General features: G+C 39.8%; 1 protein-coding gene across 11 annotated transcripts in view; it reads right to left on the bottom strand.

The window, feature by feature from the left end:
* ENOX2 (ecto-NOX disulfide-thiol exchanger 2) overlaps nt 1-24,675 on the bottom strand; it is a 285,986-nt gene that overhangs the window by 66,574 nt on the left and 194,737 nt on the right. For all 11 annotated transcript variants that reach the window (XM_007992695.3, XM_037989138.2, XM_037989137.2 and 8 more), the window contains one exon: nt 11,886-12,020. In XM_007992695.3, coding sequence (XP_007990886.1) covers nt 11,886-11,982 — 97 coding nt within the window. In that variant the 5' untranslated portion in view covers nt 11,983-12,020. The remainder of the gene's footprint in view (nt 1-11,885; nt 12,021-24,675) is intronic.

Raw genomic sequence — 24,675 nt, 5'->3', positions numbered from 1 at the left:
AAGAAAGTTTCTTAATATCTGTGTGCCTCCATTTCCTTTTTGGTAAAAGTGGGGGGCAAATAATGACATTTAGCTCAAAGGATGAAAGCACAGAACAGATATGAAGACCTCTGGCAAGACAGATAGTCCTGATAGGTTAAGTTTCCTTCTTTCCATTTAAAATGTGAAAACCCACACTGATAAATCCACTGATTCAGGCATTCATTCACACATTCACAAACATCTGTGATAGGCTTCCTATATGTCAGGCTCTATGCAAGTGTTGGGGGTGGTATCTAGGTTTCCTGTTGGATGTTAGAGAACCAAAATAAGAGCACTGTGGTTAAGAATGCCATTTATGTCTTTGGAAAATTTGATTCCTCGTGCAGAAGATTTTGGAGAAATTGTTAATATTATCTTACCCATTTACAAACTGTTATTTTTCGTTAGGAAAAGATCAGATTAGATTGTGTGCCAACAAAACAATCCCATCTATTTTTCCTATTCTACTGAAATGTTTGTCTTCCTTTTATTGTTCTGCCTGCCTTCTTATTGTTATTCATATAGCTCTGTCACTCACAACTCTACCTTACCACAGATTACAGAAACATCAGTTCATTAAACAAGTTCTGCCACTTCGGCTGAGAAGGAAATGTCTGTCTCTATGTACTGCCTACTAGTAAATGGAGACAAACAAAAAACAAATATACAGGATAAATATAACTCCTGACTGATGTACTTACCACTCTGCTGTTTCATATAATTACATTAATATTTTATAAATTCATTTAAAAGCAAATGTATTCATTGCATATGGCTAAAGCCAGAGTAGATAAACTACCCCTCTTCCTTTTGTTCAATATGCCAGGAGTTCCATAGGCTACACTGCCCATAAGGGCTTGCTAGGGAGCAGGTTGTACATGGCATTTCAAAGGCTTCTATCACGTTGATTATTTCTTTTGCTTATCTTTAATCATTAAGCACCAAAGTGAATGTGGATTTCCAATGTCGACCAAGAAAACCATTTGAAGTCATGGGCTTTATACATATATTGCAGAACCTGAAAAATCAAAGAAGTCCAGCAATTTAAAACACACTGGGAATAGAACACCAGAGAAATTCTCTCCCTTTTCCAGGACTCTGGCCTGGCTTGTGGAGTACTACCAACAAGTGCGTACCATTGCCACTTATGTTAGGAATTCAAACTTTCAAAGATTTGAAATCATATAAAAGAGTTATGGAAAAGGCCAAGATACTCCTCCAAAGTCCTTTTTGCAATAAATATCCTGTTCTGTTTTGCTTTCACCGTCTCTTCTAACACCATTTCCCTACTGCCTTCTTGACTCTTGGCATGGCCATTGCCGAAAGAGTCATGACATGTTGATTTTTATTCTCTCTCTTTTTTTTTGGAGACAGAGTCCCGTGCTGTCATCCAGGCTGGAGTGCAGTGGTGCGATCTCAGCTCATTGCAACATCTGCCTCCTGGGTTCAAGCAATTCTCCTGCCTCAGCCTCCCTAGTAGCTGGGATTACAGGCATGCGCTACCATGCCTGGCTAATTTTTTTTTTTTTTTTAATTTTTAGTAGAGATGGGGTTTCAACATGTTGGTCAGGCTGGTCTCAAACTTCTGACCCCAAGTGGTCCACCTGCCTCGGCCTCCCAAAGTGTGGGGATTACAGGCATGGGCCACCAGGCCCGGCCTGTATTCCCTCTTCTGATTCGTGTACTTCCCAAAGTCCCAACCCACTGGAAATTCTGCAAATGCTGTCTGTTAGCTGGGGCCAGCTTGCTCCTCAGACTTGCAACTCTACCACATGATTTCAAGTAATGTTTCTATGTAGCTTTAAGCCTTCCTGCTACCTAGCAACTTGCACTTACTCAACCTTGGCAGAGTGATTATTGCCCATTCTCTGTACACATCTGAGCCAAGGAATTACAATGGAGGCAAATGTCATTTCTGTGCAGCTACCCAGTTATTCCTCTATCTATTCATTCAATATTTTGATGACAGGTCCTATGTCAGGTGTCGGGGTTTCAGAAATGAATAAGACAAAATCCTTGGCCTTATACTCTAGTTTGGAAACAACCACACAAACAGTTACAATGCTGTACCATCAATGAATCACCATAATTGTTTATTAAGTGCTTAAAATGTTTTAGGTTCAGTGCTAAGCATTTTATATAATCACATTCTAATAGAGCTGTGAGCTTACATATTGTTATCCTTCATTTTATGGATAAAGAAATTGAGGGTCAAGGGGGGTTTAGTTACGTGCTCAAGTTTACACAGCCAGTAAGAGGCAGACCTAGAATTCAAATCCAACTTGGTCTAATTCTAATGCCCTTAACCACTACACTGCCTCTCAATGTAGTATGACAATGGTTTCAATAAATTAATACAATTGCAGATATAAAGTGAAGCAAATTGTTGAAAAAATAAGGCATTTGGGCAACAAAATGTTTACATACAATTCTTTTTCCCCCAATGTGGTGGATTAAAGTTGGATACAAATTCTTTGATTCTCCTTCCATCAAGGTAAGAGTCTATGCCCTTATCCCTTTGAATCTGGATGGGCTTTAGAACTGCTTTAACCAACAGAATATGGCATAAGGGATATTATGTCCTTTTTGAGGCCCAGGCATTAAGAGAGATGCAATTTCTACCTTTTGTCTCTAGAAATGAGTGATAACGGGAGCTTTTCATCCTCATGTAAGGCTGACTACCCTGCTAGAGAGATCATGTGGAGAGGGACTTAGAGCAAATGGCAGAAGACGGATCCAGCTGAGCCCAGTCTTGTATCTGTCCTTACCAAGGTGCCATGCATATGAGTGAAGTCTTGAAATCAACCTGCCACAACTGAGGTATCCCAGTTGATATCATATAGAACAGAAAAATTGCCCATTTCAGTCCTACCCACATTCCTCATCCAGAAAAATCTTAAAATATAATAAAATGATTGTGTTTTAAGTCACTAACTTCTAAGGCAGTTTGCTATATAGCAACAGATAAGGAGAATATCCGCCTGGCTGCAGTGGAGTGTTATTGGTTAATAGAGTTAACAATTTTCAAGGAATGAAAATAGAAAGTACACTAAACAGTCAAACTAGACTGACCATGATTTTTCTCAGATTTTTGAAAAGGCGCTTTAGGATCCTGCAGGGCACAGAGCCACTGTCTCGGGCAACTGTTGCCACTACACTGTTGCTATATGGAAGGACCATTGTTCAGTTGGAACAATGTCAGATGACTGACGCTCTACTAGGTGTACTAAGATAACAGTTGTCTACAAAACTGTAGAAACCTCAGAGGTGTTCTACATCTGATGTCTGACAAAGACATCACACATGCCTATTTTATGGTTCAACCCTAATAGTTTTTGGCAGGCCCGTTCATGTTGGCTTGTCTTTCTTTTTCTTTTTTTTTTTTTTGAGATAGAGTCTCGCTCTTATCATCCAAGCTGGAGTGCAATGGCATGATCTCAGCTCACTGTAACCTCTGCCTCCCAGGTTCAAGCGATTCTCCTGCCTCAGCCTCCCTAGTAGCTGGGATTACAAGCACGCCCCACTACGCCCAGCTAATTTTTGTATTTTTAGTAGAGATGGGGTTTCACCATGTTGGCCAGGTTGGTCTTGAACTCCTGACCTCAGGTGATCTTCCTGCTGTAAAATGCCACCTTTTACCTTTGTGGCAGGGGAGAGGAATACTAGCTACCCATTAATTGGCTACTTATTAATTTCCAGGTTTTATACACTGTATCTGACTTAATCTTCACAACAATCCTAAGGGATGGGAAATAATATTCCCTATTTTACAGATGAGGAAATTGAAACTGACAGAGATAACACAATAAGGATACACAGTAAGTGACACTCACTAAACATGCTCCTAACCATTAGTCTACACTGCTTCCCACAAAGTCCACAGTTTCGTAGAGAAAGACAGATGCTCTTTGTCAGATTAGTACCTACCTACTCAACCTTGTATGTGGCCTTCAAACCTTCCTATCCAGGAGGCTATCCTGGGGTTGCGTATCTCTAAACCCAGAATTTCCTATTGAGATATTTGACACATGCATTGTCACAGTGTTTCGGGGCCTCTTTTTAAAATTCACTGTTGCAATTTTGTGCCACAAAAGAAGTTGAAATTGTGGCCATGTATCAACTGGAAGTAGGCAAAGGTAGGAAGTGACACACATTGACTATCTTGCTTACATTTTCAGAACTGGACCCTGGTTCTTACTGAAAGCCCCTTTACACTCTCAGAAAGGCTTTGCCTGCACTTAACGACTTCTCCCCATCCAAGTGCCCCTGGCCCGATAAAAGCATTTCCAATCTTTTAGGTGTTCCAGAGACCCCTGAGCCCCAGGAGGTAGTTTTTACTCACAGTAAAACCACTGAAATGCAACCACAGATTATTCCAAAATAACTATTTCAAATAGGATCTAATTATATATGCATAATTAAGCTATTTTATAGAAAGTTATGATTTCAACTGAGCTACATATTTCTGAGACATTATTGTTATTTCTTTAGAGTTCCTACAAAATTCATTGGAAAATTAAGAATTATGCCTGTGTACTGGGAAATTTTAACCCATTATAGTCCTGTCTCTTTTCTACATAGATCCTTTAAGAGACTTTTTAGGAAGTCTTTGTCAGATTAGTGTCTACCTACTGAACCTTGTATCTCTCTTCTAATCTGAAGAGAGAACACAGATTTCCAAGCACAACCTGGCTGAGCTGTGAGATGATTCTGGACTTCTCACCAGCCCTCTTGGAGGCACAAGTTCCCAAAGTTTTACACAATGACTCTCAAATTCTACTGACATCTGTCCGGTTTCCCCAAAAGATCATCTAAACACTTGTTTCAGCTCAGCTGGAAAGGTGAGACAGGGCCTGGCTCATGTACAACAGCAAACAATCTGGCAACCTGGGATTGGTGGGTTATGTGGCACAATTTCAGTTTACAAAGGTCCTCCCAAACATATCTCAAATTTCCACCAGTGGAGCTTTATTCCTTTAGTGCAAGGTTTTGCAAAATCTCCCTTTGTAGCCCATCTTCCCTCAATTCCTTTTTATTCATTTACACTGTGTTCTTGCCTTTTTAGAACATTTGACAGGTCCAGAGTCAGGTGAATTGACAGGTGAATACCTTTGGAGGGGCATTAGTGAGGACATTTCCCACTACATCTGTGGTTCCCAGATTTCTGGATTTTGGAAATGAATAAAATTATATGCATATTTAAGGTCACCAGCCTCTTAATTTGGCAAGAAAAGAAGTGGGGAAAAAGTAACAAAGAAACTAACCAATATCCTATTCATACAGTTCATAAAAGAAAGAACATTTTAAAACCAAAAATACAGGAAGTCTATCACCTCAGAATAAAGGGCAGTCCTTTCAATTGAGCAAATTTAGCTTCATGACAAATTTACTACATTTTTAGTTTTTACATTTTGCCATAGAAGGGTCGTAGCCTACACACCAGTGTTTGGGCTTTTCAGATCACTCAACCATTTCACTTAGCGTGCTCCCCTATATATGAAACTTCCTGTGAAAAACTTCTTTCAGAACTAGAATGTCACACTCACACATACACACATTATTAAGGGCCATGAAAAGCTTCACTTCCCCTGAGGACTGGTGTAATTTTTCTTCATGGAAAAATGCAAATTATATAACTGATCAGGTTTCCCTTTTTTGTTTTGGCTGCTTTGTCACAGGGGCAGCTCAACTTCAGAAATCAGGTGGGATCCTATGACCTACACACCTGAATTTTAATTAACTTCCCTACCTGGTCTTTGTCTTGCATTCTCATTTATATTTTCCCAGATGCTGATTTATTTTATTTTTTATAAATTATTGTATTTTTTCATATACTGTAATCTTTCTTATAAGCTGCCTCAAAGTCTTTGCTGAATGAGGTGATGTAACTCAATAGTTAACCACTGTCTCCATACTGTATACCCTTGCATACCTTCCAATAATTGATGCAGTGTTTCCTCTGCCTACACTGTTCTTAGTTCTTTTATCCTCCTGACATACTCCTATATATCCCTGGACACCTAGCTCAAATGTTACCTCTTTTGTGAACCTTTTCTGACCACCGCCATCTACCTAGCATTTCCCCTCACCATACCTGGGCTAAAATATACTTATTTAGAAGTTTCTGTTATGACACGTGCAACATTATAGTGTAGTGATATTTACTTTGTTGCCTCTGCCACTGCAACCTGAGCTTGAAGGCAAGGATTGCGCCATGCCCATGTTGGGATCCCCTATATCTAGCTCAATAGATCTTCAATGAATGGATGGATAAATAAAAGAACAAATGAATAAAATGAAAGGAAGGCCTTTGAGCTGTTGTCAGTGAAGAGCCAGCTCATATTTGAGAACATGTTGGATTAGGGAGAGAGTGTGGAAGTTCTAAAAGTATTGGAGTCACTATGAGGATAGGAAACTTTGTCTTTTTTGTTCATTGCTTTCTCCCTGGTGCTTCTCACAGTACCTTTATACCGGCAGGCTTTAGTGAATATTTCTTGTATGAATGAATGAATAAGCAAATAGTTTGACTCAGCTCCTTCTCCTAATAGTTTCCATGGGGAGTCTTTTCTTTTTTAATGATTGTTCCTATCACTGTGCATTTACTTATTCCAGCTAGTTAAGGTCATGAAATACTTATCTCAAAGATCCTCTGGCCCTTGAGCTTCATGTACTCTTCCAAAGGCTTTAAATAGTTTAAAATATTTCCACGAGAAAACAGCTCCACAGCATTCACCTACACAGACTGTGATGTAGAGCGCCTCACTATCTGTATTTCGTGGTGTCTTCTCTGGGAGATAGGACCTCGTTCTTTGCAGGGACCTCAATACACAGTCTCTATTACGTTGACCATCTCCTGTTTGTCCTTCTGTTGCCCAGTTAATCTTGTTGTTGCCAGTACTCAAGTCAAAATCATGATGTGCTTGTTCCCAAAGAAAAATATGACAATACATAGATCATAAAAACTCATACATTTTTGTTGAAGTAAAGTACTTCTGTAATATCAAGATAAATAACTAAAACACTTTTAACCTTTTCAGCTATACAATATAGAAGTAATTCATATTCATAAAAGCAGGGTCACAATTATGTCCAAACCAAATGATGATGCCTCTGTCTTTCTGTTTTTGAAAGGATGATCTGGCACAACAGCTAACTGCCAGCTGTTGTGTTACTACGGGAGCTTGATGGCATGGAGGAGATTTAAATGAATATCTCCAGGTGTAGATACGCTCCATGGTGAATCTTGAGAGTACCATCAGTAGCTTGAATTCAGGTTTGTTTTGAAGAGACATTAATTTTATCTGGTATATATAATGTTTACATATTATTGGCTCTTGGTAACATATATACTATGATGATGAACAGTGCTCTCCTTTCTCAGGATCGTAACTTTTTGCCACTAAAAGCATACTCTATTTGTGGCAGATATTAAAAATAATACAAACCGAAGGCCAGGCCTTCCTGAGGAGCTTGCAGAACAGTGGTCTGTCATTATCATACAAACTCCTTCTTTCTTTCTGTTCCCATCAGAGTTGGCCTGTTGGGTCCAGTGATAACTGCCTCCTTAAGAATGAGAAGGGATTTGCTCTGAGAATAAGGTCCATGAGTCCATATTTTCCAATATCTTTCATTATGGAGCAGACACAATCAATACAGTGGGGACATCATAACGAGGAACTCTTCTCTTTTTGGACTTCACAGGCTCCACACTTGGCTGCTAAGGATATTTTAATTGAGGGGAAAATAAAAGAAGCAGCAGGCAGTATTCAACAAGTAGCCCTTAATGGGTCCATCCTTGGATTCATCTGGAATGACTGGGGCAGAACGATGTTCTTTAACCAGAGGGCCTGACTCTATTGAGCTCCACTAACATTAGTCTTATTTGACCAGCTTCTCAAAGCAAATACTCTTGCAGGAAAGACAGCTGCTAGCCAGAGGGGACCGCCTGATCTGCCATCATTATGGATTAACTTTATTGAACCACAGCAGTACAAAACACCATGTTAGTTGAAAAGGGAACTCCACACCAAACCTCAGAGATAGCCTGTTTCTACTCCCTACTCAACGAATATAATAACTATGCCAGACATTGCCTTCATGACAAGTGTGTGTCCAAGAGACTCAGCATCCATGACAGTATAGATTAGAGGTCTCTAGGGGAAGTGAAGGAAGCTTACATTATCACTTGTTTTTCATCAATGTCAAAAGACTTCTCTACTGTCACAGACAGGCCAGATGAGACAGGACAAAGAAAAGTCTGCTGGCTCAGTAGGAAACCTCCTGAGGAACATAAAAGTAGCTGAATTACTGAGCCTTTGATGGGTGACTTCAGGCAACAGCTCCATGAGGCTTATTTGCTGCCTTTTCCATTTTAAGAAATCTTGAGGCCTGGGGAGCTGATTAGGGAGATGTTTTAACCCATTGTAAAGATGGCAGGCACTCTGTTCTCCAGACCCTGGCAAGAAGAAAGGTAGGCAGCATTGGAGTGTCGTGCCACCCTTCCATTTCTGTGAAAATCCCCAACAGATTTATAAGGAACAGGCATCAGTACTGTCAGACATATACTATTCTCTTCACCTGTTGCTGTCCAGTATTTCACCAGGGAAAAATTTCACCCTTGCCTTTACTGTCCTTCACTGTCATTAAAGGTAAAGATGAGTCATAATTCAACTTTTTGTGAGCCACATCGCACATGTGAACTTGAAACAATAATAATAATAATAATAATAATAATAATAATAATAATAGCTGAGTTAATTGAGGAATTACTGTGAGCCAGGCATCATTCTAAGGCTTTACATGTATTAACACATGAATCCTCATAACAACCCTATAACATAGGTGGCATTATTATCTGTATTTTACAGATGAAGAAACTGAGGCATAGAGAAGTGAAGTAACTTGTCAACAGTCACACAACTGGTTAATGACAGAGACTTGAACATAGGCATTCTGGATCTAGAACCCATGTTCAAATCTCAGTGGTAAACTGCCTTCCTAAAATAACACAGATACAAGAAAAACCAGTTCACACATAACTTAAGTGATTTTATACATAGCTTTACAAAGTATATCTCAGCCTGATGTTATTGCCCCATGCACTTTAAGACAAGAAGGTAACTACTGAACTAATACCAGCATTTCTATGACCAGGTTTCCAAACAGTCAAGTAACTTTCACTGGAGCATGGTGGCAGGCAGAATCACTGAATTACAGGTCAAAGAGAAACCATTTCTTTACAGTCGTTAAGAAAACAAGATGTGGAGAAGGGGGGCCAAAGGTAGAAATTAAAAACACTCTTGAGGTTTCAAATGTCTGGTTGAAGCTGGATGTACAGAACGCTCATTAGCATATTAGCGTTGACAGTGGCTGCATAGCATCCAAATACTTTCAATTTAAGTGGGAGCTTAGCAGCGATTTGAAGAATGTATGTTAGTACTTCCTCTACATCAGAGCATATAGTACTGCTAAGAGTAGTAATAATGATGACAGTTTATCTTTATTGGGTGCTTATTATATGGTAAGCAGTGTGCTAAGTATATTATTTAATGTCCACAGCAATCCTATGAGCTAGGACACTATCATTATCTCCATTTTACAGATGAGAAAACTGAGGAACAGACAGGTCAAGTAACTTGCTTAAAGTAACATAGTAAGTGGCGGAGCAAGGACTCAAACCCAGGTAATCCTCGAACTTCAAGGCCTGTGTTGTTAAGCACTAAGCAAGATACTGTTATGAGGATTCAAGTCCTCTACCATACTGTTAAGAAAACTTACCACAATTTTCTAGCCTTATTATTGACCCCAGCTCAAGCTTTGGGTCTGTAATGATTGCTTGGTGGCATTTTTGTTCTCAATGCTAGGCCTTTCTTTTTCCATGTTATAGATGGGTGGCTAAGTATTGAATATTACTTTGTGAGCATAGATTTATGCTTATATATGATAATTTACAAATCATATGATATCAGTTAACATTTAGTCCCCTGGACCAGAGCGCAGATGTGGCCTCAATATTTTTCCTGGGACTTTTACACATATGGTCCAGACTGTCATAAACTGGAAATATTTAAGTCAAATTAGATTGTCTAGTCATCTTAGACTATAAGTGTTGTGACTCAGGGACACTCTACATGGAGCTATAAAACAATATATATTTCAGTTTAAATTCTATTATAATCAAATAATAAAGAGGTACTAAATACAAAACTTGTTACTTCCTTAGAAATGCCTATGAGAAATACATTAATAATGATTTTTGAAGTATTTTAATAGCTGCCATTTTTGAGCACCTTCTATGTACCATTGTGCTAAACATGATTTAATTGTCATCCTAGGAGTTAGGCACTATTAGTCTGACTTTGTAGATGAGGACACTGAGTCTCAGAAGATACACAACTGCTCGAGATCAAATAGTGAAAGAAACAGGCTTGGAAGCCAAGCAGACTGACTCCAGAACCTGACATCTTAACCATTCTGCAATATTGGCTCCTACAGTAACATTCACGGATCCCAGATTGGCCCCACTAGTCATTCAAAACCTAAGGAAATCCATGGTCCAATCACTGTAGCTCTCAAAGGATGTTTGGTGGTTCATTTCAATTGTTGTTGGTCTAATGGAGAAGAATACAGTCTGGTGAACTACAACCTATGGTATGAATTATAGTTTGGCAGAGTTCTTTGCACCTGCCACATATAGAATTTAGACTCCTTTTTTTTCTCCACCCATTTCTTATTCACATACCTTTTTTTCTTCATGTTTGGTTGCTTTTATGCTTGTTTCTTGGCTTTTGATGTAACAACATTTCTTAATTCATTATTAGTATTGCTGTCTAGCATAGCCCACCCTCGTTATAACTTATAAGGATTTATAATCTGCACTGGAATTGTGAAATAATATTTTGGGGGGTGTAGCTAACTATATAAATAAATGGCAAAGCAAAATGGCATTACTCTAAATCTGTTTATCAACTTTAATGTGCCTGTGAAGCACCTGGGGATCTTGCGAAAATGCAGCTTCTGATTCAGTAGGTCTGTGCTGGGGCCTGAGATTCTGGGATTCTAAGTGGTTCCCAGGTTATGCAGGGCACACTTTCAGTAGCAAGGTTCTAGATTGGCCTGGTCCTGTTGTGCTTTTAAGTAGAGTCACAATTAATTGAATCTGGGGAGATTAATGTTTAGGCTGTTTAAAAAGCTGCCTCAGGCTCCCTGAGATGGCAATTCCCAAATGTCTTCAAAAATTCATTGTAATAATTAATTAGCTCTCACTGTCCAGGAAGCTTTTTTGTGTCTAAACAAAACCCTTCAGGTGCTGTGATGTTCTGCTTCTCATTTTATCTTTAGTGGAGGCGGAGTTAGTCCACCATGTCAATTCTATTACGGGTTACTTTGTTTACGTATATATGTATGTGTGTGTGTATTTACACACAGTTATTCAATGTTAAAAACAGTCTTTGGGTTGTCCTCCACCATCTCCTTTCTCTCCTCTAGGAATCTAAGATTTTGGAGATATCTAGGTCAGTTCTCTTTCTGTCTCCATGTTTATTTGCCTCCTCTATGAAATCTATAAAATTACACAAGCTTTGTAATTCCTCGCCAAAATCCTCTTGCCTTGTATTTCAAAGAGCTGTTTAAAGCTTCAATGACCCTAGCCTGCATTGGATATACCCCCAGCATGTCCAAAGTGCAAAACAGAGTATACTAGTAACTACCGGCCACCCAGACTATAAAGCTCATATTACAAAAATGCACACTCTAGGCAGAATCTGGTAAATGTCAACTTCAAAATAAGTTGTGTCATACTGCTATATTTATTACCACATGGTCAATAAAAATAAGCACTTGCGAGGTGATTAAAAATAACATACCAGGTAAAATTGGTTGTCCAGCAATTCCTAGCGGTGCCATTCCAAGATTATTCATTGCTGTGGCCCATGCAGTTGGATCAGACATAGGTAGTGTCATTGCAGTGGAATCCACATTCAGAGTTCTACTGTTATCAGCTGAAAAGAAATGACAAGCAAAATAATTTGTTGTGTTAAGGCCCTAGCATCTAGTTTACTTATAAACACAAATTCTGGCAAACTCTTTAGGGAAATGGCTGGAGAAATGGACAAGTGGTGAATCAGGCCTCAATGCCAGCTTTCTTACAAGGGTTAAAACAATACAGCTTGAACTGGCAGGAAGTCATGGAATTTGAAAGCAATTTACCAGATGGCATTTTAGTATAAGTGTTTGCTTCCTTCTCTCCCTTTCTTCCTTCTCTCTCTCTCTCTCTCTCTCTTTCAAGCATACTCAACAGAGGAGCTTGGAATGATTAAGAAGTTTCCTATTCTTCTCATAGTCTACTAGCATATGATTACTTCAGCAGCTTCTATCCAAACTACTTATGCATGTAAAGCAAGAAAAAACATCCTAGGGCTTCTGTAGTTGGCAATAAAAGATGAGAATTATACTCCTGATGTAATTTCATATCTTTGAGGCAGTACTATTGAATAGAGCTGGACACATAATCAGCAGACATCAAATGAGCTGAATGACAATTTTGGGGGTTAGGGGAACAATGAGAAAAAGCAGACTAGAGACACAGTCCCTGCCCTCAAAGGTTGTACAATAAAATTGAAGATACTGATGATGATGGTGATAATTATTACCATTATCACTACCTCCACCCACTACTACCTCTGTTGAACACTTACTGTATACCAGGTAAATCACTTGGCATGCATCATTCTCATTTAACTTTCAGAATAGCCCTATGAAGTAGGGACTATTTATATCTCCACTTAATAGAAGTTTTAGGGACATTTAAGAGAAGTTTTGAAAGGTCAAATATATTGTCCAAGGTCATACAGAATGTATAATTTTTAGCCACTATGCTTTATTGTCTTCAGTTAAACAACTAGGAAACAATGAAAGACTCAAATGGTATAGATCAGAAATGTTCCTGTAGTTTACGGTATGCAGAGCTACTGTGGCCTAAGCAGGAAATATTTCATGGAGAAAATAGGACTGAAAAGAATGGACCAGATTTATATAGAGCGCGTCATGAGTGATGAGTAGTTATTAGATAGGTAAAGTAAAGGGGCCAGACATCCCAGGAGCAGGAATGATATAAGCAAAGACATTGAAATGGGTTTTATAAGCACGTACATGTACACAGTGTTGGGAGAGATACAGTCATGAGTCATCTGAGCACAAACGGACTTTTGTTTTGGGAAATTTTCCTCTGACTACTGATAGCCATAGAAAAAATATTTCTATGGCTTTTTTCCTACCTCCCAGTACACACTTCTGCCAATTACAACCTATGAAGGCAACTCTGTTCTAACAGTAGCTTGCTAAAGTCCAAGGCAACATCAGGGCTGACCCTTGCCAGTGTTACTTATACATGTGTTCTTTTGGTCACTGATTGGTCAGAACAAGCAAATGTAAATGTTTAAAAACATTATTTCTGAAATATTAGTTTTTGTCATTTTTCTGTGCTGCCTTTGCCTCCTCCCCCTTAATCCCCTCTTCACATATACACAGTGATTGATGGCACTAAGTGTTCATTAATTACAGTCAGAAGTCACATTTCAGAGCTAGTGATTTCTCCATGTGTAGGAACTTTAGTCGTCATATCCAGCTTTCAGTGTTCTCTCACAAAGGCATATCCAAAGGCTAGAAATAGCCTCCTTGCAAATATTATCAAGAAAACAAACATGGGATGCTGAATATCCTTTGGGTTGAGAGTTTACATAGTGATAATTAGTCTACTTGGACTTCCAAGCCCCCAGCTAGGGGAGATTTTAGAAAATGTTATAGCTGAAAGATATCTTTAGAGATTATTGAGTCTACACCCTGATTTTCTCTGGTTGCTGGAGAATCACTCCCAGAAGAAACTGGTAGGTTTAGAAGGACTGGGACCCAATGCCAAAAATAATTTCTTGCAACAGTTTGGCTACTCATTGGTTCTGCAGTCCTGACAAATATTAAAACGAACGAACAAACAAACAAACAAACAAACAAACAGGAACACTTCTCAGTAAAGGATTTTGAGGTCAAAGAATGAGAATTTATAATGTATCAACCTAGCCAAACTCTGGACTAATTAGGGGCGGGATAAGTGTTTGGGGGAAGACAATGATCTCAATTACAATTTTGAGGGAAAATACAGTATTGTAATTTTCAAAATGTATAGTAATTCACAATGCTTGTTAAAATGTTAGCAAGTAGAGTTCCTGCTATGCTTGTTTACAGGAACAGATAAGGAACATGTGTAATTAACAGCATTATTTTGCCTCAATGAATGTAGTTCTTAAATACTTAGGAAATTTTGCTTTAAATGTCCTTCTTATTGCCCTTCCCTCCCCTAACACCCATCTCCACCTGTCAAGATCCCACTCATTTTTGAAGGGCCACCTCAAATGCTACCTTGTTTGTGAAACTGAAATGGCCAGGTGGGAAGGACTCCCTGGCAGAGCCTCCCACTGACCTGCACCCTGGGGTGGAGCCTTGGAAGTTCATGTGTTTGCAGTGGGAAGGAGCCTGGCCCCTCCTCTTCCTGGGTGGAACCTGGGATTCAATCTACCAGGTGGGAAGCACACCAGCAGGGATCTGGCCTTGCAGAGGGTCCCTGTTTCCCTTTTTTACTCCTTTTTCCCCAATAAATTCCATTTTTCTCACCCTTCAAAGTGTCTGCAAGCCTAATCTCTCATGGCTGTGTGACAAGGACCTACCCCAAGTCTGAAGAACATGTCCTGCCATGCTGGTTCTCCTATTCTGCTGTGTGACAAGTTCTCAAGAGGTCAGAGATTGTAGAGTGGGTTGTAAGTAAGTGCCTTCTAGGTAATTTGGTTGAAGATATGGCACTTTGGAATAAGCTCCATTAGCACCAAAAGAATACACGATTTGGAAGTGATCACCTACTTCAACTTGGTATCATTTTATAACTATCAAATCTCTGCCATCTGTTTATTTTGTCTTGTTGATACATCGCTGATTAACTTGTCAATCACTGTCAAAGTTATTTGATTTTGAAGACTACACACACACACACACACACACACACACAATTTCCTCTGAAACAAGGACAACAGTATGTTGGTGCCATCTCTTCAACTATATTCTTTCATTAAGACAAAAACTCTCCTTCACTGATGATTTACTCTCCTACAATTCTCTTTATTATGTCCAAGTGTATATCCATTGGTTTTTATGCTTACTGTTATTTTGTTACACATTATTGTGCAAAGTTGAGGAGACAGTTTTGTCAACAAACATCTACTGAAAGCCTGTTAACCACAGGAAGCAATCCTGTCTAATCATCAAGAGCATTGGTCTGGGAGTCAGATGGCTCTGGACTAGAGTCTAACTCTACTACTTAGCAACCGTAATGTGCTCATTCACTTTCTTTCTTCTCCTCTTGCCTGCCTGCCTTCTGGTCTTCCTTTCATATTTACCATACTGAACATTTTCTATGTGTCAGGCAGTATCGTAGATGTTGAGGATATTAGAGTGAGTCAAAGAGACCTCATCCTTGCTCTTGTAGAACTTTTACTCTAATGCAATAGACAGATATTAAAATACAAATAATTATAAAATAATTATGCATTGTAATAAGTGTTACGAGGAAATAATTGTGTTTGATGAAAAAAAATGGCAAGCTATTAAAATTAGGAAAATGAAAGCATCCACCTTATAGGTTTGTTGAAGATTAGATAATGTGGGTAAAAAATTTAGCATGTCTTCTGGCTCATATTTAGCACTCAGTAAATGGCCATAATAACATGGTAATAGTTACTGCAGTGGTGTGATCCTGGCTCACTGCAACTTCTGTCTCCTGGGTTCAAGTGATGCTCGTGCCTCAGCCTCCTGAGTAGCTGGGACTATAGGCATGCGCCACCACGCCCGGCTAATTTTTATATTTTTAGTAGACATGGGGTTTTACCATGTTGACCCAGCTGGGCTTGAACTCCTGACCTCAAATGATCCACCTGCCTCCCCAAGTGCTGGGATTTACAGGCATGAGTTAATTAGGTATGAGGCGAATAGTTAACATGGTAAACGATGAGGAAGTGGTCACAGACCTTGAAGGGCTCAAAGTCTACTGAGAGAACCAAGCATATACATGAATTACTAGAATACATTGTAAGAATAATGAATAATTGTTCATGCAATAATAATGAATAATGAATAATGAAACTGAGGCACAGAAAGTTTAAGTGATCAGCTCAACATTGCACAGCTAATAAGTGGTACAGCAGGAATATAAGCCCAGTCAGCTCTGATGCCAATCCTCACAATGTAACTCATCACACTAAACTCTCTTCCAAAGAGTACATTTATTTTGTATTCTCCTAGCTCATTGAAGACATTGCTATCATAGCCCTTACTACATTATATTTTTTGGGTATTTTTCCATGTCTGTCTCTCCCCAGAAAGCTTATTCCTCCCTGTTATTCCTAGTGCCTAGACACAGTGTCTGACATAGAAAAGATGTTCAACAAGCTATTTTAAACAAATACATGAGGAAATATAAGAGTATACAAAAGAGTCTTCCACAGATATTCTTTCCAGAAGCAGGTGTCAAACTATTCAGAACAGGATACTACTCTATCATTATACTACGATAAAATCTCTTTTGGAGGGTTTCTTTTGAGGTCTGAGTGTTAAACAAAAATTTCAAATGGAAAAAGAAAGGAAGATAAAATGGTGACAATTTCAAGTATTATAATCCTTACATGCTGATAATATAAAAAATTCACAATTACAGACATACAAACTTCAAGGAAGATAAATCTGGGGATGGGAAGATAGCATCACTGAGAAATTCTTCACTTATGAGAAGGAACTCAAATTTCTTAGAGAATTTAAGGTAATTAAATTACTAAAATAAAAGTCCATGTAGCAGTCATATTTGTTAATTCCTTGAGGCCACGGGACATAAACCTCATTTACTTTTTGTATTCTTTACTGTGACTAGCTCAAAGTAGGTGCCAATAAGTGTGTTTTTAAATAAGAAAACTCTACAAGACCTCAGCAACTGTACAAAGTGTGGCTTTCCTCCATAGCCTATTTCATAGACCCACAGCCATCTAAAATCTCTTTGCATTGTGTAGTCCTGAACTGTCAACTTGGCTCTCTAGCCATTTCTGCAGGAAGAAGATAGTAGTCTCAGCTGGGCGCGGTAGCTCATGCCTGTAAATCCCAGCACTTTGGGAGGTAGGTGGATCATTTGAGGTCTGGAGTTCAAGACCAGCTGGGTCAACATGGTAAAATCCCATGTCTACTAAAAATATAAAAATTAGCTGGGCGTGGTGGCACATGTCTATAGACCCAGCTACTCAGGAGGCTGAGGCACGAGAATCACTTGAATCCAGGAGACGGAAGTTGCAGTGAGCCGAGATCACACCACTGCACTCCAGCCTGGGTGAGAGTGAGACTCTGTCTCGAAAAAAGGAAAGAAAGAAAGAAAGGAAGGAAGGAAGGAAGAAAGGAAGGAAGGAAGGAAGGAAGGAAGGAAGGAAGGAAGGAAGGAAGGGAGGTAGGGAGGGAGGGAGGGAGGAAGGAAGAGAGAAGGAAAGAGAGAGAGAGAGAGAGAGAAATAAATAAATAGTGGTCTAAAGGTGGGTGGGACATGGGATATCAGGCCTTCAGAATGCACTAGGACTCAGATAAATGATGAATAATAGTTTTATTTTTAATACTTTAAGTTCTGGGATACATGTACAAAACATGCAGGTTTGTTACATAGGTATACACGTGCCATGGTGGTTTGCTGCACCCATCAACCTGTCATCTATATTAGGTATTTCTCCTAATGCTATCCCTCTCCTAGCCCCCGACCCCCTGACAGGCCCTGGTGTGTGATGTCCCCCTCCCTGTGTCCATGTGTTCTCATTGTTCAACTCCCAATTATGAGTGAGTACATATGGTATTTGGTTTTCTTAATAGTTTTAATGATAGCAATTATAATAAGACTAATAAGAGTTAACAGTTATATAATGCTTACTATGCACCTCACACTGTTCTAGGCACTTTATGTATATTAATTTAAAACTCACAACAATCCTATGAAGTAGGTCCTTTCATTATCCCCATTTTACTGATGAGGTAACAGGAACGGAGAAGTTAAGCAAGTTATCCATAGTTATATAGCTAGCTTGCAGTAGAGCTGAGATTCAAACTCTGGTAGTCTGGCTCCACAATTCATGCTCTTGACCACTATGCCCTACTAAACTAGGGGATTCATCAAATTATGTAATATTTGAGATGAGGGCTCTAGAGCTCATCATTATACAGATGGGTGCTCTCAATGTCCTCTATTGCAGTGCTAAGTTTGCCCCGCAGGGGACATTTGGCAGTATCTGGAGACATTTTTGATTGTCATACCTGGCAGCAGGTAGTTGCTACTGACATCTAGTAGAGGCCAGGGGCGCTGCTAAACATCCTATAACGTATGGGGCATCCCCCTACAAGAACCAATTATCTGGCCTAAAATGTCAATAGTGCTGAGGTTGAGAAATCCTGCTCTACTGTAGCAATTTTTATGTGTTCTTACTGGAGAACACCTTACACTCCTGGTTTCTTCCACAATCCTTTTCCATCTATCACATGTATAGGCAACTCCAACTTCTGTAGTTTATGCCCTACCCTACTCTCTTATGCTATTGTGCAACTAAGACTAATCTGATCAAACCCTCCTCCCTGACTCCATCTCAAGAACCTATTAACGCTTTTAGCACAGTTACTTCTATGCTTCGCATCAAAGAAATGATCCTTGTCGTGGGGAGTCCAGGTACCATGGAATGCTGATGGGTTGCTGTTTGAGAATAGTCCTGGAAACAGCAGTAGGCACACCATGACAAAGGAAAGAGAAAGGAAGTTTAGAAAATGCTTGCACAAAATGTGGAAGAAAACCTCATTTCTCCATCCTGGCTAACACGGTGAAACTCCGTCTCTACTAAAAAAAATACAAAAAAAAAAAACCAGCCGGGTGAGGTGGCGGCGCCTGTAGTCCCAGCTACTCGGGAGGCTGAGACAGGAGAATGGCGGGAACCCGGGGGGCGGAGCTTGCAGTGAGCTGAGATCCGGCCACCGCACTCCAGTCTGGGCGGCAGAGCAAGACTCCGTCTCAAAAAAAAAAAAAAAAAAAAAAAAAGAAAACCTCATTTCTGGCATATCACATAGGACCTCACATACAGTAGGCACTCAAGAAGTATTTGCTGTGAAAGATTATGACCCAGGGGCAGGGTTGGGTGTCCTACCAAGGAATAACATTGTTTTCTGTTCTCTAAGGGAAAGGAAACAGCAGAATAAATCACATTTGGGGTCTGCATTAAGCCTGGGGCTCAAGGCTTTATCTTTTGCGTGGTATTTACTGCTTATGAAGCAATATATTATGGCAGTGCAGGTGTTATTTTGACTTTCTCTTCATATTCTTTGAAAATTAACAATCTATCATTGTTTGTGAACAATGCACTGAAGCCCGAGGCACGGGCCACAGTCCCTCCTATTGCAGACGTCAAGTGACGCCACAGCTTGCATCACCATGATGCAGGCAAGAGAACTGACAGGGGCTTTTGCAGGCTTTTGTAATACAAGGCTCCCAGATGGCTTGAGAGAGATGATGCTATTAGACAAGCAGGATGGATCAAAGAGCCACTCAAGGGAATCAAGATGTTATAATATTTTTTTTTCCTTGAGAAAGGACAGGTAGATAAGGGAAGGGAAGGCAAAGGGAGGCAAGGGAAGAGTCTTTTTGCTGGCCTATATATATATATAGTAGGGAGTAATTTTCACATGAGTTGTGAGTATGGCAGGGTGGGAGTTGGAAGAGAGTAGCTTGATCCTCAAGGTATACAGATGAGAATCTCAGGGTAGAGGGTGCTTTCACAAACTAAACCTCATCCTGGAAGATTTATTGTTTTAGTCTACAAGCTAGAGGGTCCTGAAGACAGCCACCTCTGTATTGGAGCAGTTATCAAGATGTTCAATATTTAAATTAGATCAATTTAAAGCCATGGAGCCAGGCCAGCCCTCCAGATGGCAGTTGCAGTGAGGGTGTGGTACAGTGAGGAAGAAGGCGGCCACAGAGTTTGGTATGTGCCTCTCCAAGGAACTCACAGCACATACCCTACATTTATGAAGGCAACAAAGTATAGTAGAAGGAATATAGGACTGGGAGCCAGATAGATCTAAAATCCAATCTTGGCTGTACTCCTGACTAGCTGAATGATTTTAGGCAAGTTCCACAAACTTTTTAACCTGTTTATTCACTTGTAGCTAGGGATAATGATACCTATCTTTCATATAAAAGAATGATAATGATGTTGATTCCTAATATTGATTTAATGCTTATTATGTGCTAAACATTGTTTTAAAGCTTTGCATGTATTATTACAGTAGGTAGCTAGCCAGGCATGAGTGGGGCAGGAGAGGGCTCCACCAACCCCACCAGGAATGTCAGGCGACTATCAGGTAGTTGTCATACTGCCTCTGTAAAATAATAATTGATCATAGCCAGCGCCAGGGAAAGGTAGTTTCCCAATAAATAAAAACACCTGAAACTGGTGATTGGCAGCATCTCAATAAGATCTCCGATATTAGGCAAGTGGGCTCAAGCATGCACATTAAGAGACAAAATGGCACAGTTTAACTGATGTATGACCTTCCAGGGGCATTCCACTGGAACAGGGAAGAACACTTCAGGTAAGCATGTGTACAACTCTAGTAAACACACTGAGCATGCTCACCTCCCAAGTGCTAGCAGGCCACTGCACATGCAGGTAGCTTACCCTAAGGGAAGAATCAAGGGAAACGGGATGCAAGATGCTGGAAGTATGCCAGCATATAAAACCCTAGGTCCAAAGTCAAACAGGGCACTTGACCTCCAAGATATCCACTTAGCCCTCTTCCAAGTGTACTTTACTCTCTTTTCATTCCTGCTCTAAAGCTTTTTAATAAGCTTTTACTACTACTAAAACTTGCCTTGGTCTCTTCTTCTGCCTTATGCCCCTCAGTCGAATTCTTTCTTCTGAGGAGGCAAGAACTGAGGTTGCTGCAGACCTGTATGGATTTGCCACAGGTAACTCGGATACTTCCACCACTGACAGTTTTATCCAATATAATCCTTACAACAACTCTATGAGACAAGTGATATTTATCATTATATCCGTTTTATAGACAAGGAGTATGAAACACAAAGAAGTTAACAAGTTGCTCAAGGCCACAGATATAGTTAATGTTGGAACTGGAATTCAAATTCAGGAAATATGGCTCCAGAGACAACATGTTTAACCACTGAGCTATATACCATCACTAAGAATGCTGAGCCCAATATCTGACACAGAGCAAGTACCTGATCATGACTTTAACCCTACTTCCTTTATCTTTCTCTTCCCTTTTTCTGGCAAGGAAGAAATCATTCAAATGCCCTGTGCGGGATCTTTGAGCTGCAGCCAAGGGCTTCTTTGGTAATTTCAGGGTGGGCTGGCATGGGCTGAAGAATCTCAGGGATAGTACTTTTCAGTTCAAGGTTATTAGGCAAATTGAGCCAGGAGAATAGGTTAAGGTTGGACCCAGGGGTTTTGGAATACCATCAGGCTCCACTGTGGAAAACTTAGAGGGCTTCCTCAGCTACTAAGAGCAGTGGCTGACTCCCCTAGAGAGGCTCTTTTGGGACTTTTCTGGACTACAGTCTGTAATTGCTAACCCCTTGGCTTCATGGACTTCTCAGGTACCTGTGAACTAATGTTACCTTGGTCTAGAGTGAATGGCTGACTATGGTCCTCTAATCTAGGATTACATCATCACATTTATTTCATATTTTCTTACCTAATATTTAGGTAAAGAACACCAAAAAGCATAGATGGGCCTCAAAAAAAAAAAAAAAAAAAAAAATGCTACCTATCTCAGTTCCTTTAACATCTGCACTAATTGCCTGTTAGGTCATACAATTCCTTTCCTGGTTTTAAAACAAACACATAAATATTACTGTCAGGACCCCAGATGTTGTAGTTACTGGTTTTCAACTAGAAATCTTAATATTTAAACTAATCAACTAACTGCATTTCAGGTACTGAGCATGCTCTTTAAGTTAATGGCATGGCTGCTGGTGGGGGAGGGGGTGGAGAAAGAAAAAAATAGAAGCATAAACTTTGTTAAGTTCCCAAAGCTCTGTGGTCTGTGCTTTCCCAAGGTAAGTTGAGTAAAAGGTGACTTGGCAACACTGCTGCTATGCTCTTGGATGTCTGGCAAAGATCTCTTGGAGGAAAAAAATACCCACACCAGTCCTGGGGCTAACCCACAAGCTGTTTTGCTGTAGCCCTTGTTGCTGAAAATATTTCCAACGTGTTTCAGTCTACTTCCTTGCCATAGAAAATAGAGTATGACAAGGATAAATATAGCATGAACAAGATCTGGAGTTTGGAAGGCTAGTTTGAACTCTGGCCCTACCATTTACTCACTATGTAGCAATCACTTACACCTGTGTTTGTCAAATTACATTCCAACCATGTGCATCAGAATCACCTTGGGTGCTTGCTAAATAGGCCAATTTCCAGGGTTCACTGCTGAAGTTTTCACCTGGGTGGCACTGGGGACTCTGCCTGTTGAACAAGTACCCTAGGTAACTCTTATATCCACTACAAATTTGAGAAACACAGAGCTTCAGTTTTCTTATCTACAAATAAGAATGATGCCACCCTTTCACAGGGTTGTGGTGAAAACAACACAGGTAATCAATATGTGCTAGTTGTACCTGAATCTTTGAGTGAAGTTATTGCAAGGCTATGAGATACATTCTGAAGATTAATTTAACAAACTTGTGAAAGCCATATACTATGTGGTGGTACCCAGGTGAAAACTACATGTTTTCCTGTCCTTTGAGGGGCTCATAGACTAGTGGGAGTGGCAGATATGAAAACAAAAACTACTGTACAGTTTAAAAATGGCTAAACAGAGATATGAAGAAGGGGGAGACAGTTCCTCTGTTAGGATGGCGCTAAGGAGAGGAGGTGGTGGAGGAGGAAGGGGAGCACTGTGGAAGTGATGTGAAGCTGGAGGAAGTGACTTTAAACTGAGTTTTGAAAACTAAGCCAATTATCATGGTACTACAAATATCTTAAAAGGTACAGAATAAGGCTGTATTTGTACTAAGTCTAAAACCTAGAATGGAAGTTGTTCTTGTTTGGGGAAATGGGAGTGAGTGGAGAATATTTGCCATATCAATTTCCTTATCATTTCTCTCTCCTAAAAGTAGAATGTGGAACAACTGGAGTCATTTTGTATTCCCAGTAGGTTGACTCTGAGAGGATGGGTGTTAGGCTATATTGTTGACTTGCTGTGCAAGTCATTAACTACAAGGCCATGGTATAAGTCAGTGGGGGGGCGGGGTGGGACCCTGGCCATGATGACTATAAATAAGTCAGGTGGTAAATCCTGCTGATAATGGGACCTTTGGCTGAAGTACTAGCTGCCTCAGCAGGGCCATCCTCAGATATTAAGGGCAATGCTATATATACACATACAGCCGCAGGAGGCAGTGACTAACAGCTCTGCCTTGGGCCAGCAGTTCTGGCCCCTTTCTTGCTTCTTTACCTCTGCAAAGCAGCCCAACTGGAGTTTTCAAACTCTACTCCAATTTGACAAATAATCAAAAGACAATAGACTTTATTACACATACTGTCACATTATCTTCACTACCCTTCATGTTTCAAAATGACTGATTTTTTCTTTTTTTGAAAACCATAACACATTCCCATCGACCACTAGAATGCATTTGGCTAGATCAGGCATGATAAACTCTCAAGCCTTAATGCTGAACGATGCTGAATGAAGAGAAAAAAAATGGGGTTATAACAGTGGTTAAGATCATAATCTTTGGATTAGATCTGAGTTCTAGTCCTGGTCCACCATTTATTACCTGTGTGATGCTAGGCAAGTGATTTCATGTCTCTGTGCTTCATTTTCTACATCTGAGAAATGGGATAATAATAGAACCCATCTTATAGGGCTACAGTGAAGATTAAAGGAGAAAATATACAAAACAGATCTATCGTGGTGCCTAACTTAGTAAATGCTTGTAGAATACTAGTAATTACTATCAATATACTAACAATGGTGGGCATTACCTCTGATATCTTATGGAAAACAGGGGCCACTGGGGTAAGGAAAGAGGGGAGTGTTACAATTTCTTCAGGTGGAAAGAATATGAAAACACCAGTACAGGAACCAGCCATTAATAATATTAGATTGGTGCAAAAGTAACTGCGGTTTTGTGATTAAAAGTCATGGCAAAAACGGCAATTACTTTTGCACCAACTTAATAGGAGAGAATGTATTTACAACAAAAAAAGGACAAGATGGTTTATCTTTAACAAGTGCTTTACCAAGAACACTGCCAGAAAAAAACAGTGGGATTAACTTGTATTCTTCTCATCTGATTGATGCATTTTCTAAAAGTGGTACTGCTAATAAAATCCTAAAAAGATTTTCCAGTGTTACCCTCCTCCACTGTATATACCCCCAACCCATCAGACCTGCTGCCAAAACCTATTTGCTTTTTCCCTCTAAAACCATGGATGACATTTGTATCTGTGCTCTCTCTCCTGATCCCCCCATCTGTGGTGGAGGAAAGCCAGAATTACCTAATGTTGTAGCTCAATTATCCAT

The sequence above is a fragment of the Chlorocebus sabaeus genome, chromosome X, assembly GCF_047675955.1.
Source record: "Chlorocebus sabaeus isolate Y175 chromosome X, mChlSab1.0.hap1, whole genome shotgun sequence".
Lineage (NCBI taxonomy): Eukaryota > Metazoa > Chordata > Mammalia > Primates > Cercopithecidae > Chlorocebus > Chlorocebus sabaeus.
This window is presented reverse-complemented; position numbering and strand designations above follow the sequence as displayed.